The sequence below is a fragment of the Girardinichthys multiradiatus genome, chromosome 1 (genome assembly GCF_021462225.1).
Source record: "Girardinichthys multiradiatus isolate DD_20200921_A chromosome 1, DD_fGirMul_XY1, whole genome shotgun sequence".
Taxonomy (NCBI): Eukaryota; Metazoa; Chordata; class Actinopteri; order Cyprinodontiformes; family Goodeidae; genus Girardinichthys; species Girardinichthys multiradiatus.
This window is the reverse complement of record NC_061794.1, coordinates 35905349-35920908: the sequence shown is the minus strand read 5'-3', so window position 1 is coordinate 35920908 and position 15560 is coordinate 35905349. Positions and strand designations below refer to the sequence as shown.

Here is a 15560-nt window from a genome sequence, read left to right as displayed (position 1 = left end):
AAATGAAATTATCTCAGTGGGACACAGGGTTTCTCTTGACTTTGAATCTTCAACTTTTCATAGTGTTCTGAGGACAGTTAAAAAGGGTTCAGCATCTTAGCAGCTTGTTTTTATAGAAATGACACCACATTGGTCTCAGAATGACAGATGTAAAGTTTCAATAAGCGATCATAGAAAGCTGTGAAAAAGAGCCTCGTTCAGACTTGAGCAGTTGAGCATGGCATGGTCTGGATCCAAACAAGATTAATGTTAAAAAGAATGTGACCACAGAGCATTAACCTCGGTGCATTATAATACTGACTTCTCCTTTGATAATGTGATATTTGGCATTCTTCAGTGGTGTGCCGAGTGTGAAAAGTGCTCATTTCCTCTAACCATTTCAACAGTTTTAACTCGTCTTTGATATTTGTTGGTTGCTTAATGCACAAAGAGCATCCTTTTGCCTGTCCTGTTTTGAAATATGAGAAAAAATGGCACATTATGAACATTTAAACAAAAGAAATTCCTCACTATTGTAATCAAACTGCCTCCTACGATTTGCTGTGACTGAGGCTGGAGAAGAAAGTTGTTCTGATGATGTGATTCTGTGTTTGATGAGAGACTCATTTTGTGCCATTTGTTCCTGCCTGTTCATGACATCTGATTATTCATTAACCTAACCCGATATTTTTCTCCTTTTTGTTTAGTTTGACTCATTTGTGATGATTCCTCATTAATTCAATGCTTGTTTGAACCGAAACCAGCAACCTATCTTCTCTTCCTCCCTTGCAGAGCTCTGTAGACCATAAAGAGTTCAAACGCTGTGGGCCCTTTGACCCCTATATTAATGCCAAGGTGTGTACACAGTGTGCTGAAAACAGCATTTCCTCCTGAAGTGTTTCCTTGCTTTACTGCTGTGCTGGCCTGCTGTGCCTGTTGCTGCTGCTCAGCTATGAGATGCTTTTATGTTCACTTGATGCCGGTACATTTCTGCTCTCCGGTTGATTTCTGCTCTTTCTGGCTTTTCATCCATGTTTTAAATTAAGCTGCATTTTTGCTGGAATGTTAGGTTTAAAGTTGGCACGTTATTTTGCATTATGCTACAAATTAATTTATAATTGCATAATTATTCAAAATATTGCCTCATCTTAAAAAAACCAAATGCCTTTAGGGCTGTCGGTTGGACTAATGGACCCAAGTGGACCAATTTATTCCTTGGCCGTTAGTTCAATAGTAGATATTTCTTTTTTTACTGGTTAGGCAGCTGCAGGTTCAGTGTGTTTAATGGAGATTTTGTCTGACAGAGCAACACAAAGTAGAACGTAGTTGTGAAGTGTAAGGAAAATGATACACGGTTTTCATTTTTTCTGGTAGTTATGTTAGGACTCCAGCAATGCTTGAAGTGCTAAGAGACCAGCTTCCTTAACAGAACAAGACGTTTGACCCAACAGCTTCCTCAGAGTCACCACAAAACATAAAAAGTAAAGAAACATAAAGTGTTTCATGATCGTTGTTCCTAATATGTTTTTGCTTTCATTTTCTTTGTTTTGTTTTGTGTTTGGAATTGACCAGTGAATCAGAATCAGAATCAGAAAAGCTTTATTGCCAAGTACGTTTTTGGACATACAAGGAATTTGTTTTGGCGTAGTCAGTGCAATACAATACAAATTAAACAGTATAAACATATCTACAATATAATATAAATATATGTGCACAGTTTTAAGTGAGTGAGAGTAAGTATAGAGCAGTATAAGATGCAAGAGCAGTACAACAGTGCAGGTGATCATTGTGCAAGTATGGCAGTGCAAGTAAAGCAGGAGTCCATGCTGAGCGTTAATGTAACGCATAGAGTTACAGTTTACAAGTGTCCTGTCAGCAAAAAAAAAGGGGGGTGTGGGGGAAAGGGAGAGTGTCAGTGTGGTTTCCGGGCTTTGTTAACCAGGCTGGTGGCAGATGGGAAAAAACTGTTCTTGTGGCGTGAGGTTTTGGTCCGGATGGACCGCAGCCTCCTGCCAGAGGGGAGAGTTTCAAAGAGTCAGTGACCGGGGTGGGAGGGATCAGCTAGAATCTTCCCTGCCCGCTTCAGGGTCCTGGAGGTGTACAGTTCCTGGAGCGACAGTAGACTGCAGCCAATCACCTTCTCAGCAGACCGAATGACACGCTGCAGCCTGCCCTTATCCTTGGCTGTAGCAGCGGCGTACCAGATGGTGATGGAGGAGGTGAGGATGGACTCAATGATGGCTGTGTAGAAGTGCACCATCATAGTCTTTGGCAGGTTGAATTTCTTCAGCTGCCGCAGGAAGAACATCCTCTGCTGGGCTTTCTTGATGAGGGAGCTGATGTTTGGCTCCCACTTGAGATCCTGGGAGATGATGGTTCCCAGGAAGCGGAAAGATTCCACAGTGTCAATTGTGGAGTCACAGAGGGTGATGGGGGCAGGTGGGGCTGGGTTCTGCCTGAAGTCCACAACCATCTCCACTGTCTTTAGAGCGTTGAGCTCAAGGTTGTTCTGGCTGCACCAGTCCAACAGATGGTCCACCTCCCATCTGTATGCGGACTCGTCACCATCAGAGATGAGTCCGATCAGGGTGGTGTCGTCCGCAAACTTCAGAAGCTTGACAGACTGGTGACTGGAGATGCAGCTGTTGGTGTACAGGGAGAAGAGCAGAGGAGAGAGAACACAGCCTTGGGGGGAACCGGTGCTGATGGTCAGGGAGTCAGAGACGTGCTTCCCCAGCCTCACGCGCTGCTTCCTGTCAGACAGGAAGTCAGTTATCCACCTACAGGTGGAGTCGGGCACACTCAGCTGGGAGAGTTTCTCCTGGAGCAGAGCTGGTACGATGGTGTTGAAGGCAGAGCTGAAATCCACAAACAGGATCCTGGCATAGGTTCCTGTGGAGTCCAGGTGCCGGAGGATGAAGTGAAGGGCTAGGTTGACTGCATCATCTACAGACCTGTTGGCTCTGTAGGCAAACTGCAGGGGGTCCAGGAGGGGGTCGGTGATGTCTTTTAGGTGTGAGAGCACAAGGCGCTCAAAGGACTTCATCACCACAGAGGTCAGGGCGACGGGTCTGAAGTCATTAAGCCCTGTGGTCCTTGGCTTCTTGGGAACAGGGACGATGGTGGAGGACCTGAAGCAGGCTGGCACATGACATGTCTCCAGTGAGGTGTTAAAAATGTCTGTGAAGACTGGAGACAGCTGATCAGCGCAGTGCTTCAGGCTGGCTGGTGAGACAGAATCCGGACCAGCAGCTTTCCGGGGGTTCTGTCTCCTGAAGAGTTTGTTGACGTCCCTCTCCTGGATGGAAAGAGCCGTCCTCGGCGTGGATAGGGGGCTGGTGGGGGGGAACTTCAGGGTGGGGGTTGGAGGTGCCAAGGCCCCTCTTGAGGTTGGAGAGATGGGGGTGGTGGATTGTGGCTGCAGCTGTTGGGGGGCGTCGTGGGGGATGGTTGCAGGACTGTCCCTTTGTCTTTCAAAGCGGCAGTAGAACTCGTTCAGGTCGTTGGCGAGGCATCGGTCGTTGATGGAGTAGGAGGCTTTCGGCTTGTAGTTGGTGATTTGCTTGAGCCCTTTCCAGACAGACGCAGAGTCGTTGGCTGAGAACTGGTTTTGGAGCTTCTCAGAGTACAGTCGTTTGGCCTCTTTCACTGCCTTGCCAAACTTGTACTTTGCCTCTCTGTATATGTCTTTGTCCCCACTCCTGAAGGCCTTTTCCTTATCCAGTCTTAACCTTCTGAGTTTAGCTGTGAACCAGGGTTTGTCGTTGTTGTAACTCACCCTGGTGCATGATGGTACACAGCTGTCCTCACAGAAGCTGATGTAGGAAGTCACAGCCTCTGTGTACTCGTCCAGACTGTTGGTAGTAGTCCTGAACACATCCCAGTCTGTACAGCCTAAACACGCCTGGAGATTCTCCACAGCCTCACTGCTCCACTTCCTTGTCGTCCTCACAACAGGTTTGCAGAGCTTTAGTTTCTGCCTGTATGCAGGAATCAGGTGGACCATGATGTGGTCGGATTGGCCCAGTGCAGCACGTGGGACGGCGTGATAAGCGTCTCTGATGGTGGTGTAACAGTGATCCAGAATGTTGTCCTCTCTGGTCGGACATTTTATAAACTGTCTATATTTGGGGAGTTCGTGGGTGAGATTACCTTTGTTAAAGTCACCAGCGACGATTACTAAGGAGTCCGGGTTGGTCCGCTCCACACTCAGTATCTGGTCGGCGAGCATGCGCTGTGCGACCTGCACGTTAGCTTGTGGTTGTTGTTTTGTTGACATCCTTCTTTCTACCATGTAGGAAACCCAACCTCAGTTTTGTAACAATTGTGTGATTTATTTATTTATTTTTTTGTTCTATTCTGATTTTTTGCAATCTGATGTTTTGTGACCCTGATGAAGGCCACAAGCTGAAATACAGTCTGCTAGTAAAGTTGGTTTTTCTGGACTTTTAGTGTTGCTGGAGTCTTCACTTTACTAATTATTATTACTTTGCTGATTTCCACACATCTTAGAAGTAGGTGAAGATAGGCCAAAACAATTTTTTTTAAAAATAAGAATCTGAAAAATGAGGCGTGCGATTATATTTAGCCTACTTTGCTGTGGTTCTCCTAAATAAAATTCACTGCAAGCACTTTCACAATTACAAAATAACAGGCCATGGAGACGAGACGAACGCTTATCAAAGAACCAGCCAAGAGACCCAGGGTAACTCTGTAGGAGGTGCAGAGATGCAAAGCTTAGGTGGGAGAATCTGTCAACAGTAAACTTCTAGTTGTGCACTCCACAAATAAGAAGTGTCGTTTAAAGCTTAATTATATGATATGCATGCAGAACACTGTGTGTGAAAGAAACCTATGCATAACCTGAACACACCATCTTCACTGGTAAAGCATGTTGGTTGCACTTTCATGCTATGGAGATGCTTTTACCCAGTAAAGACACGGAAGTTGGTCAGAGTTGGTGATAAGATGGATAAAGCTAAATGCTGGGAAATCCTGAAACCTGTTGGAGCTCTGCATGTCGCAGTAAATGGTGGTTTTACAATGTTTTGAGTCAAGGGCACTGAATTAAGCATCATTTTCCTTCTACTTCACAACCACACACTATTGTGTTTGTTTATCACATAAAATAAATCATAATAAAATCCCAGCAAGATGCTTTGAAGTTTGTGGTTAGGGAGTCAAGGGTATGATGTTCTTCACAGGGTTAACAATGGTGATGTTTTCTTGTAAGTTTGATTACCTGCTGCAGCATCTTCTTTGCAGTTAAGCTTACGATGTGTATTAGGATTCTCCTATTTAACTGTAGGTATTTACAACAAAATAGCAAATGATGTTATAGCTTTTGTACCTTGTCAGTATGGTCATTTCTGGGCATTTCCTGTTTTCATTCCCAGATTTTAAACTTGGATAGCCCAATTCAGTTCTTATTGTCAGTAAACAACCTGCTGTTTGGGGGGGTGTTTCCAACAAAAACAATCATTACAGTATTAACCCTTCTTTTAGCAATGCTAGGCTGAATGTGAAGTGCTTTTCAAGATATCTTCTGTAAAAAATGACACCTTGTGTGAGATTCTCACAGTGTGAGAACCTTGGGCGAAATTACCATGGTTTCACATTATCTCTGTGTTTACACAAAGCTTTAAATTAAAAATCTGTAGCACAAGCTCACCGCTTTTTATCCAAAAGGGAAAAGCAACCTTGTTCCTGCTACTACTAAAAGGCTAAATGTGCTGGTTGTCACAGTAAAAATAATGCACTCAGTAGCACATTTTCATACATATACATTAGAAAAAAATATTGAAATTCCCCTGCTAAATGTAGTAGTAGTTTATATGTGAATATTATAACTTTTTGCTGTTCTGCCCCTTATGGTTTGACGCTGGGAGTCTAACAGGTTGGGATAAGCTGTGTGATCAGCTGGGCTTATCAGTCTTTCCATTCTTTGTAGTCTTTCTATTTAAAATGTAACAATAAAGACTGCAGCATATAACTGAATTGTAATCATTGTATATTTGTTGTATTTGTGAGTTTTACTGGTTTAAATAAAATTTATTTAGATATAAATGTCATCCACACAGTTAAATGAGATTAAAACAGCACAAATTGAAACTGATTTGGTCAGCTGGATGAAAACCTTTACATTAATATAAGCAGGCACAGCCTTAATCACATGTTTTTGTAAACACTAATTCAGGAGAAAAATGTAGCATGCACACCATACCTAACTGACCACAAAGCATTTAGCATCTTTACAAGAGTCATCAAGGTTTTGTCTTTTTTGTCAGCTCATCAGCAGCCCCTGGCTGATATCTGCAGCTTCTCATCATGCTTGACGATTGTGCTGCTGTGGTTCCCAACCAAACCTTACACAGCGTCCAAATGGCCAGTTTATTATTGCCTTTTTTTTTTTTTTTAAATGCTGCCGTACTTTAGACCTCTCTGGAAAGCTTTTTTTTTAAATTGTATGTAAAGCATGCATTTTATCAGGCATGTTTGTTCTGAAACTGTTGCTAAGACGGAACCAATAAATGACTGGAGCTGAACAAAGCGTTGTTTTTTATATCCGTTTCTAAAACACCCGTCTGGGAGGATGGAATTAACTTTTGTGACTTGCATCTTATGTTTTTATCTTCACTTTTTGAAAACTGCATTACTGTGGCTTCTAGCAGTTTATTTCAGTTCTCTTTCAGATCCTGTTCTTACGTTCCCCTAAGATAACCTCCTTTTCTTGTCCAATAACTATAGTTATAGACATTCTTCTCTTATTCTTTTCTTATTTTCTTTGGTTTGTTTTATGCATGCCTAGTCAGCCAGAGTCCAGTTTTGGACAAATGTGTCTCTGTTAAAAGTTTAAATGAGTAACAGAGAAAATAATTGAACTGTTGCAGAGAATAAATTGGAGAGATTAGCAATAGAATGGTTGTTAACTTTTACATGCAGACTAAAAGAAAAGCGCATCCAACATGTGGAGGAATTTTCTGTGATTGATGTTGTGTGATTCTAATTTTTGTCCACAAATCGTGTTTAAGGCAAGTGATTTAAGGATGTTTTCATTTAATGAAATAGGTTCTATAAACCCAGGGGTCAGCGACCTTTCCAATCCTAAAAAACGTGGCTTTGATTTTATACGACAGACATTTATAAAATTTGCTTGTTTTTCTGTTAAATACTCAGTTTTGCCTCTGTTTTTTTTTTAGGTTTTCAGAGTAAAGGAAAACACCACGCTTTGTAAAAAGAAAATGAAAACATTTTATCAGATAGAAAGTTCCATATTTATGGAAAGCTGAGGGAGAAAAGCACACAGTTTTCAGTGTCATGTCAAAAGGAGATGACTGAGCAAATGATTTCTTGCACAGTTAGTGTAATTTTGTTGTAGAAATTATTTTTAGATAATGCATGGAAAACAGAAAGCCTGCCAGAACTAGTTTTTTAAAAGACATTTACATTAGAGATAGGCTAATAAATTGACCAGAGATCAGCTCTTATTGGTGATCGGTAGGTCAAATACTGAAAAACTTGAATTCCTTTGTTCTCTCTAGTCATCAAATGCATCTAAACAAATAACTTCCATCATTTTCTGTCTATAAATGCATCAACTGACCAACTCCTTTTGCGTTAAAAATTTAAATAAAATTAAGAGATATGCTGGGAAGAATAAAATGGGATCTTGTAATTCATCAATTTTCTGTTCCAGCCCACTAATACTACCAAAGAACACATTGCAGATTTATTCTCTATTTGTGTTACAGTCCTTGGAGAAAAAAAAAAACTGAATTGGAAAAAAATGGGTTGAGCAAGTCAGACCCCAAACAAAATCGGAAATCAGTATCGGCCAGGAAAAGTCTGATTGGTGCATTTTATGTGATTCTTCTACAATGCTCTTTATGTCAATAAATCAATTAACTTAGTGTGGATAGTGTGTTAGTGTGGATGGCCTAAAGACCCACATTTAGCTCTAGAGATGCAGCTTGGAGACCCATCTTCTAACCTTTTATTAAGATGCAATCCCAGACTGAAATTTTTCATTACTCGTCAGTGCTCCTTACTTCAGTTGAGGTGCATTTTTAGATATTTTTTCATTTTTAGAATGCAGAACTGGGCTGCTTAAGAATGTCAGTTATTACTTGGCCTTGTAATTTTTGAGCACGAAAGCATGTGAACATGTTCTGCTTTAGGGACAGATTTCTGGTTCCTAATATAATAATCACGTGTTTTGTCTTGATGTTTAGGGAAGCCCAAGGTAAAATGCTCAAGACTCTGACACGTTCATCCTCACAGTAAGGACAATAAACAGTGTGAGGTTGGTCCTTGTTTTTCTTTTCCTGCATGTAGAGCTAGAGACTCGTTCAGGCATGGAGAAAAAGCTATTTTTATACAATGTCACCATTCCCCCCAATGCCCCCCACCCCCAACTAATCTTCTTAGCTTTTCACTGGGAATGCTAGCTGACTTTAATTCTGCTGCACTGTTTGACAGAGTGGGAATACTCCTGCAGTTGTTGCTTGTTTGTTCCTCTTATTCAAACTAATGGATTCCCAGTAAGAGACTAAAATCCAGTTTTTGTTTTCCATGTCATTAGGAAACCTAGGGTGTTAATGCCTGGGAATGAAGTTGATTTATAAATAAATGCTCTGCCCTGTTGTGGTTGATGGCATCATGTGTGGGCGGAGTATCACAGTGCTGGACCGGGGCAACATCTCATGTGGAGGAAGAGGAGGAGGGTGGGAGATTTCCAGTGTAGCAGTCTGTTTACATCAGCATCGAAGAGAAATTGCCATGCAGTGCCGGTCTGTGTAAGTGTATGAGGTGTCTATTTGTCTGTGTGTGTGTGTATGTATGGGGGGTATGTGCCCCCTTTCTCCTCCCACCACTCAGTGTGTCGAGCTGTGTCTGTAGAGGAGAAAGAGAGATAGGATGTTGTCATAGTAACTGTGTTGAGGTATATTGGTCCTACAGCAGTGAGTGACCTGGTGGAGTGATGGTGTGTTTCTGCAGGCTTATAATGGAGACAGGTGTGTGTAAAGGAGCCCGTTCAGTGGTTCTCTAGAACCCTGAAGTGGGTTAATTTATTTGAAACTCAGGTCCAGGAAACAGACTGATGTTTGTTTATTCATTACTCTTCTTTGTTATCTTCTGTTTATTATTTATCTTGTGGTTTGGCTGCTCTAATAAAGGTTTTAATGTCTTGACAGTTAAATCTAATGTGGGCAAACACTTCTGTCTAAATGAAAAAAGTAGAAACGTTTGAGCTAAAATTTTACTATTTTGTAACTATTTTGTAATAAAAGTAATAATATCATGGTTATTATTTTAAATTTCACATTTTGTGCTAGACATTGGACCCTAACGTACTAACAGCTGGAAAAATGAAATCTAAATACATACTTATTTCGGTATGATTTATTTTTAAATATGTCTACAACCTGCAGGGTTGTATAGGTTTCAACATATAAACTTCAACAGTGCCATGTAGACAAGACAACTTGCATATTCCTTACAAAAGCACAAGTATATAATGGCATCAACTTGTCCACCTACCTGGTGGAGGGAAGCAATCTCCCCTAGGGGACCTGGTTGAAAGTCTCTTTATGCTCTTGAAGTGCTACCTTCTCTTCATTCACCAGAAACATCTAAACATCTGCACAAAATTAGAAGACCAAAAAAGAGGCATCGACATCTAAAAATGGCATCTAGTTTAATTCCCCAACTTACGAGTGATTTTATTGAAATGTCCATTTGAGCAATAGGTGGCTAAAAAGTTTCAGTAGATTCTGAGATGTTCAAGCAATCACTTTCACCGAATCTGTGGAATGATCTCCATTTTATGTCCTTGACAATGACAGAACTTCTGGCAATTAAATGCTGTAAGCCAAATCTACCAATAGAAGTTCAAATTGCTCCTTTAATTACTGTCACAACCTTTCACAATACTGCAGCAACAGAGTTAAATTTAACACGCTTTAAAAAAAATAAAATGTAAAAGCTGGTGTGGTAGTCGGTGAGGAAAAACAGAACAGAAGCAAAGCCGACTAAATATTTATTAAAGACTGTGATCCACAAAGATGATGAAAAACAATTCCTGATTTCCACAGAAATAACCCTTAGACATGACGAATTACTGCACTGTCTTTGAAAAATTTGGTTTGAGCTGGTATCTTGTATGGTGTCTTGTGATTCAATGGCAAAAAATAAACTGCCCCTCCCAAATAAGAAAGTACATTTAAATATATGAGGTACGCAAATATGGAAGCAAATCGTTACCATATTTCAAATGAAAAAGCATTTTCAGAAATGCTTTTTCATTTTAAGAATGTGGCTGCATTGTTTGACTCATAAATTAAATTAGTAATGAATAATCCTATTTGCATTTTAATTTTCTTCAAGACAGCTCATTCTTTCACTTAATTAAAATGAAAAAGACATTTGAGATTTATTTTTCAAAATGTACCCCAGCAAAAAGATACCAAAATTCAATTTGAAATGTAAAATTTGAAAATGAAAAAGCATTTCTGGAAATGCTTTTTCATTTTAAGAATGTGGCTGCATTATTTGACCCATGAATAAAATTAGTAATCAATCATCCTATTTGTATTTTCTTCTTCACGACTGCACATTTTATGCCATAATCAAAAAGAAAACAAAGCAGACATTGCTTTTTCGTTTTCGTGGTCTGCCCGCGAAGTACTGCCCAGAACTCGAAAACGAAAAAGCATTCCGAGCGGCGGGCGCAGAAGAGTGACGTCAGCAGCCGCTCTTCCTCAGCTCCCTGCTGACCGAGCTACCCATCTTGTTCGGTAGGGGGCGCTGTGCACGTCTGCATTGCATTACATTGCAAACATGCTGAGAAATTTATTGAATTGCAGCAGGGCCGAGCTCAATTTGTGGCAGTGGCAGGCAGAACTGGCAACTTCGGTGGCAGGCTGTGGCAGTTCCGCCACAGCCTGCCACCGAAGCTGCCACCGGAACTGCCACAGTCTGCCGCACGGTGGCACGGGATTCCGCGAGGATGCCAGAAGGTGACAGACTGGCCGTAAAAGCTTGCCAATGCGGTTGCCGCTGTTTTTGTGGAAGCTGATGCTGATTATCGGCACAAATTGAGCTCGGCCCTGCTGCGATTCAATCAATTTCTCGGCACGTTTGCAATGTAATGCAATGCAGACGTGCACAGCGCCCCCTACCGAACAAGATGGGTAGCTCGGTCAGCAGGGAGCTGAGGAAGAGGGCTGCTGACGTCACTCTGCTGCGCCCGCCGTTCGGAATACTTTTTAGTTTTCGAGTTCTGGGCAGTACTTTGCGGGCAGACCACGAAAACGAAAAAGCAATGTCTGCTTTGTTTTCTTTTTGATTATGGCATAAAATGTGCAGTCACGAAGAAGAAAATACAAATAGGATGATTGATTACTAATTTTATTTATGGGTCAAATAATGCAGCCACATTCTTAAAATGAAAAAGCATTTCTGGAAATGCTTTTTAATTTTCAAATTTTACATTTCAAATTGAATTTTGGTATCTATTTGCTGGGGTACATTTTGAAAAATAAATCTCAAATGTACTTTTCTTTTTAATTTTAATTAAGTGAAAGAATGTTCAATCTTGAAGAAGAAAATTAAAATGCAAATAGGATTATTGATTACTAATTTTATTTATGAGTCAAACAATGCAGCCACATTCTTAAAATGAAAAAGCCTCTCTGAAAATGCTTTTTCATTTGAAATATGGTAACGATTTGCTTCCATACGCAAATAGTTTGAGAAGGCCTTAATTGTTTAAAAAATACCACTCAACCACTGAGAAAATTAAGTATCAGATAAAACCAACATGAATCTCCTGATACATGTAAATATTACAATATTTTTATGAAAGATAATATCAGATTATAATAATTACAGCAACATTGGATAAGTAACGATATTCAAATGGTAATTCCTCTATGGAAACATATAGCTGAAACTGAAATATTAAAAATTCAAACATTTTGGTTGCATAATTGGCATTTTTTTTAGTTTTCTTTTTAACGTTTTTCATGATTAAAATATTTTTTTCAGCATTTCTTAGTATGTAAAAAATCTACCGCTTGCTTTGGCTGAACTATTTGTTATCTAGGTCATGTATTTAACACAGTGTAAGTTGGTGATTTCCAACCTATTTATGGCGCACGTGACCCTGCAGACACTCGGATATACCAACACCAGAGTCCAGGCTTTGGAGTGACATTAAGGGCTAAAACATCTCTGACCACCTCAGACATGCTTTCAAAATGTGTTCAATTTCAACTGTCTGACAGAGGGAATAGTCAATGAAGTCATGTCAACATGTTTTTCATTCTTGTTCAGCCCATTATCAAGAAGAGCAGTTTCCCGTCTTTCCTGCGGGTCCAGCGTGTTTGCAGCCTGACTGGGCTCTCATTTATCCACTTCAGCGTCCAGCTCTGCCCTCATGAACACATCATGCTCCTTTTCTGACATGTGCTGTCCGCTCCATCTCTAGAGTCTGCTGCCACTTATTTTGCAGGAAAAAGAGGCGGAGGAGGGAAAACGTCTTATCTGACTCAAGGATCTGGATTACTGACTACAGTCATCATTTTAGGCTCTCTCCTATGTCAGTCGGTTGAATTTGCTACGGAAGGAAAAAGATTCAGAGCATGAATACAATCTACGGTAACAACTTGAAAGCTTTTGAACCATGCAGTTTGGAAACGGTCTCTTTTAATTAAATGAATGGCAAGTAACTATGCAGGAAGAAATTAACCTTTCTGGTAAAAAGGGAAAAATAGTCACCTACTCAGAGACCTACAATGTCAGGAAGGAAGCCAGATAGGCATACATCTCATTACAGACCTGTTTACTCAGGAATGCGTGACTGTTTAAATAAAGAGTTTAGTCCAAAAATTCCCAATGTAATTAGCCAAAGTATAAGGTGATGTGATGGCGCTTGTTTTCGTCCAAGAAATGGTCCTTAACCAGAATTAAATTTGAAAGTATTCTTGAAAAGAACCATCATACCAAACACTTGAACATCCTGTAGTGGGTTATTAGTTTTTTGTGCGTTAAAGGCTAAAGGAGGAGTGATCATTCAGAATTTGCCATAAATGTTTTAAGAGATAAGAGTGTATAATTAAAAGCTGGAAGTAAATTTCAAAAAGACACCCATGCATCCCTTACTAAAGCTCGGGGGAAACTTCTTGTGTATGTTTTAAAATAATTACCTGTTTGCCAAATGTTCAGTAGATTTGTAAGTTTTTTGTAAATGCAGAGAAACTAACAGGGTTCCAGAAAGCAGAAAATGACTTTCATTGAGCATTATCAGCCCTTTGGCATACTAGCTGCAGCAGCTGCTCACCCCACCCTCCACCCAGCACTACTACTACAACCACCAGGGGCCAGGCTGATGTAACCGCTGCCAGCCTGCATGTCATGTGACTGAGGTCGCCAGTCAAACCGTGTTGCCATCTTGCAGCCTCGGGATGTGTGTAACATCCTCCTTCCTCTCTTGTCTTTCTGCCTGCCATTCCCCACCCACTTTACAGCACTCCAGATGCTCTATTGTAGGTAAGGGGTGGGTTTATCAATCATCATGAGTGGAGATGTTAATCTCCACATGTTTGTTATGTGGTAAGGTCTAAATCAGATTTTCTACTTGCTGCTGCATGACAGGAGAGAAATGATTTTCATAAAGATCTTCTAGTGTCCAGGAAGCCTTAGCTGAGCCATATAACTCCAGTCCAAGGCTGTTAGTCAAAAGTGCCACTTTGTTTACTGGCCTTCGGAGCTCAGTCATGTTAGAGCATGATATTTTGACGGCTGAGGTGGTTTATGATAGTATGGAGGAGATAAGGCTGATCCTGGTCTTTTTGAGCAATCCTGGCTTTATAACCTAAGGTATTATGCTGGAAACCCCCTTAATCCATCTTATATAACATTGAATGTGTTGTACAAAAACTATTCAAAGTGTCATGGGTTCATACTGCAGAGTTCAAATTACGGTACTTTACTTTCAGCTTGCTTGTTTTTAAATAGTCTTATTATTCTTTTTGTTTTTTATGTTTTTACCTTTGCTTGAATCCTCATAGTCCATTTGCCCGTCACTTTGCTGCTGAGGAACAATAAAGGATATTTCTCTTAAATTCTGTATTCTATAATTGATTGTGGTTTTGATCATATTGTTTTGTGTTCTTTTTATATTGCTTGTGGATATTAATAGGACCCCTCTGCAGTTACTAAATACACAATTTTCATTGGCTTTAAGGAAAAACAGTTAAACATCTTAGTTGCACTGGAGTCAAGTTACTAATGACTTTACCATTCTAAAAGTCAGTCAGTGATTTTCTAACGCTTCTTTCATAGTGGGTCGCGGTGAAGCTCCAGCAGTCTGTGGGCGGGAGGCAAGGTACACCCTGGACAGGTTGCCAGTCCATCGCAGCCATTCTAAAAGTTTAACGGAAAAATGTTCAAATGCAAATCCAACAGTATTTCTATAGAATTACACATAACTGCATATGAATATATTATATATTACTGCAGATGAATATATGATTCTAAACACGTTTGACTGTACTTATTGACTCTAGATTGATAAAATAAGTGATTAATGAAACTTGATTTGCAGCCTGAGGTTTTGCTTCCTGCAAGTTCATGGATCACATACATTTTTTTAGCGATGCAATGTTGTTCAAACTCGAGTGTCGCAGGGGTTTGGCTATAACTCAGACCTGCAGGGGAAAAAAGGCCTTTGTGTGAATAAAACGTTAAACATCTTTTACATCAAAGGAGGCTTGACTCTGTGTTGCACGTCTCCCATCAGTGAGTCAGACAACCGGCCAGCCATGTTTAATGTGATCAGCTGCTGGCCAACACGTCGCTGTGCTGCCCTGACTACTGCATTGGCAGGGACACACGTGGTGTTGAAATGATCCAAAGCTCCCAGGTCATGGTAAAATTCACCTTGTATAGTTTTTGTGCTGCTGTTGTATGATTTGGTAAGGAAATGTAATTCAGCTCTTGGATGTTCTGTAGAAATCATTTGAGGCTAAATGTGTCCCACAACATTTTGTCTTACCCTAAACCTCGTCTTATCTTCAATGCAACCATAAAAAACTTGACTTGGATTATTACTCAGTTCGTATTGGAGGAAGTGATTCATGATGATGTAATCAAAGCATCTAAGTCATCTAAAAGCTCAGAGTAAACCTCTTCAAAAAGCTGTGACAAATGCTCAGTGGTGTGTCACAGATGGAATGCGGTGTACTCTTTTCATCATTTCATTTTAGCATAAAAGTGTGAATTTCAAACCCAGCTCAACGAACCACCCTGGCGGAGTAAACCTTCTCTGTGCCCTCTCCTTTCATAGGCAGGTGTCGCTGTGTTTCTCAAAGAAATGCCTCTTTTGTTTCACCTCAAGCTGTGACCTGCTTTGCCTGTACAGTACAATACTCTTTCTCACTGTTTTCCTGTACAGGAAAACACCCACTGATGCCAGGCTTTTGTAAAAGTATTGTGGAATGAGTTAATGACACCCAACCTATGAGACCGGACCCGTTAGCCCTCTCTCCTCCCATTCGTGACCTGTTTACAGTGGCACA

The 15560-nt window shown here is 40.5% G+C and overlaps 1 protein-coding gene across 7 annotated transcripts in view; it reads left to right on the top strand.

Moving 5' to 3' along the window:
- The window catches only part of LOC124865884 (ankyrin repeat and SAM domain-containing protein 1A-like), an 85605-nt gene that overhangs the window by 19841 nt on the left and 50204 nt on the right, over positions 1 to 15560 (top strand). For 6 of the 7 annotated variants that reach the window (XM_047361403.1, XM_047361396.1, XM_047361380.1 and 3 more), the window contains exon 4: positions 772 to 834. The exons of the other annotated variant lie outside the window; for it this stretch is intronic. In XM_047361403.1, the coding sequence (XP_047217359.1) occupies positions 772 to 834 (63 nt within the window). The remainder of the gene's footprint in view (positions 1 to 771; positions 835 to 15560) is intronic. 7 annotated transcript variants of the gene reach the window in all.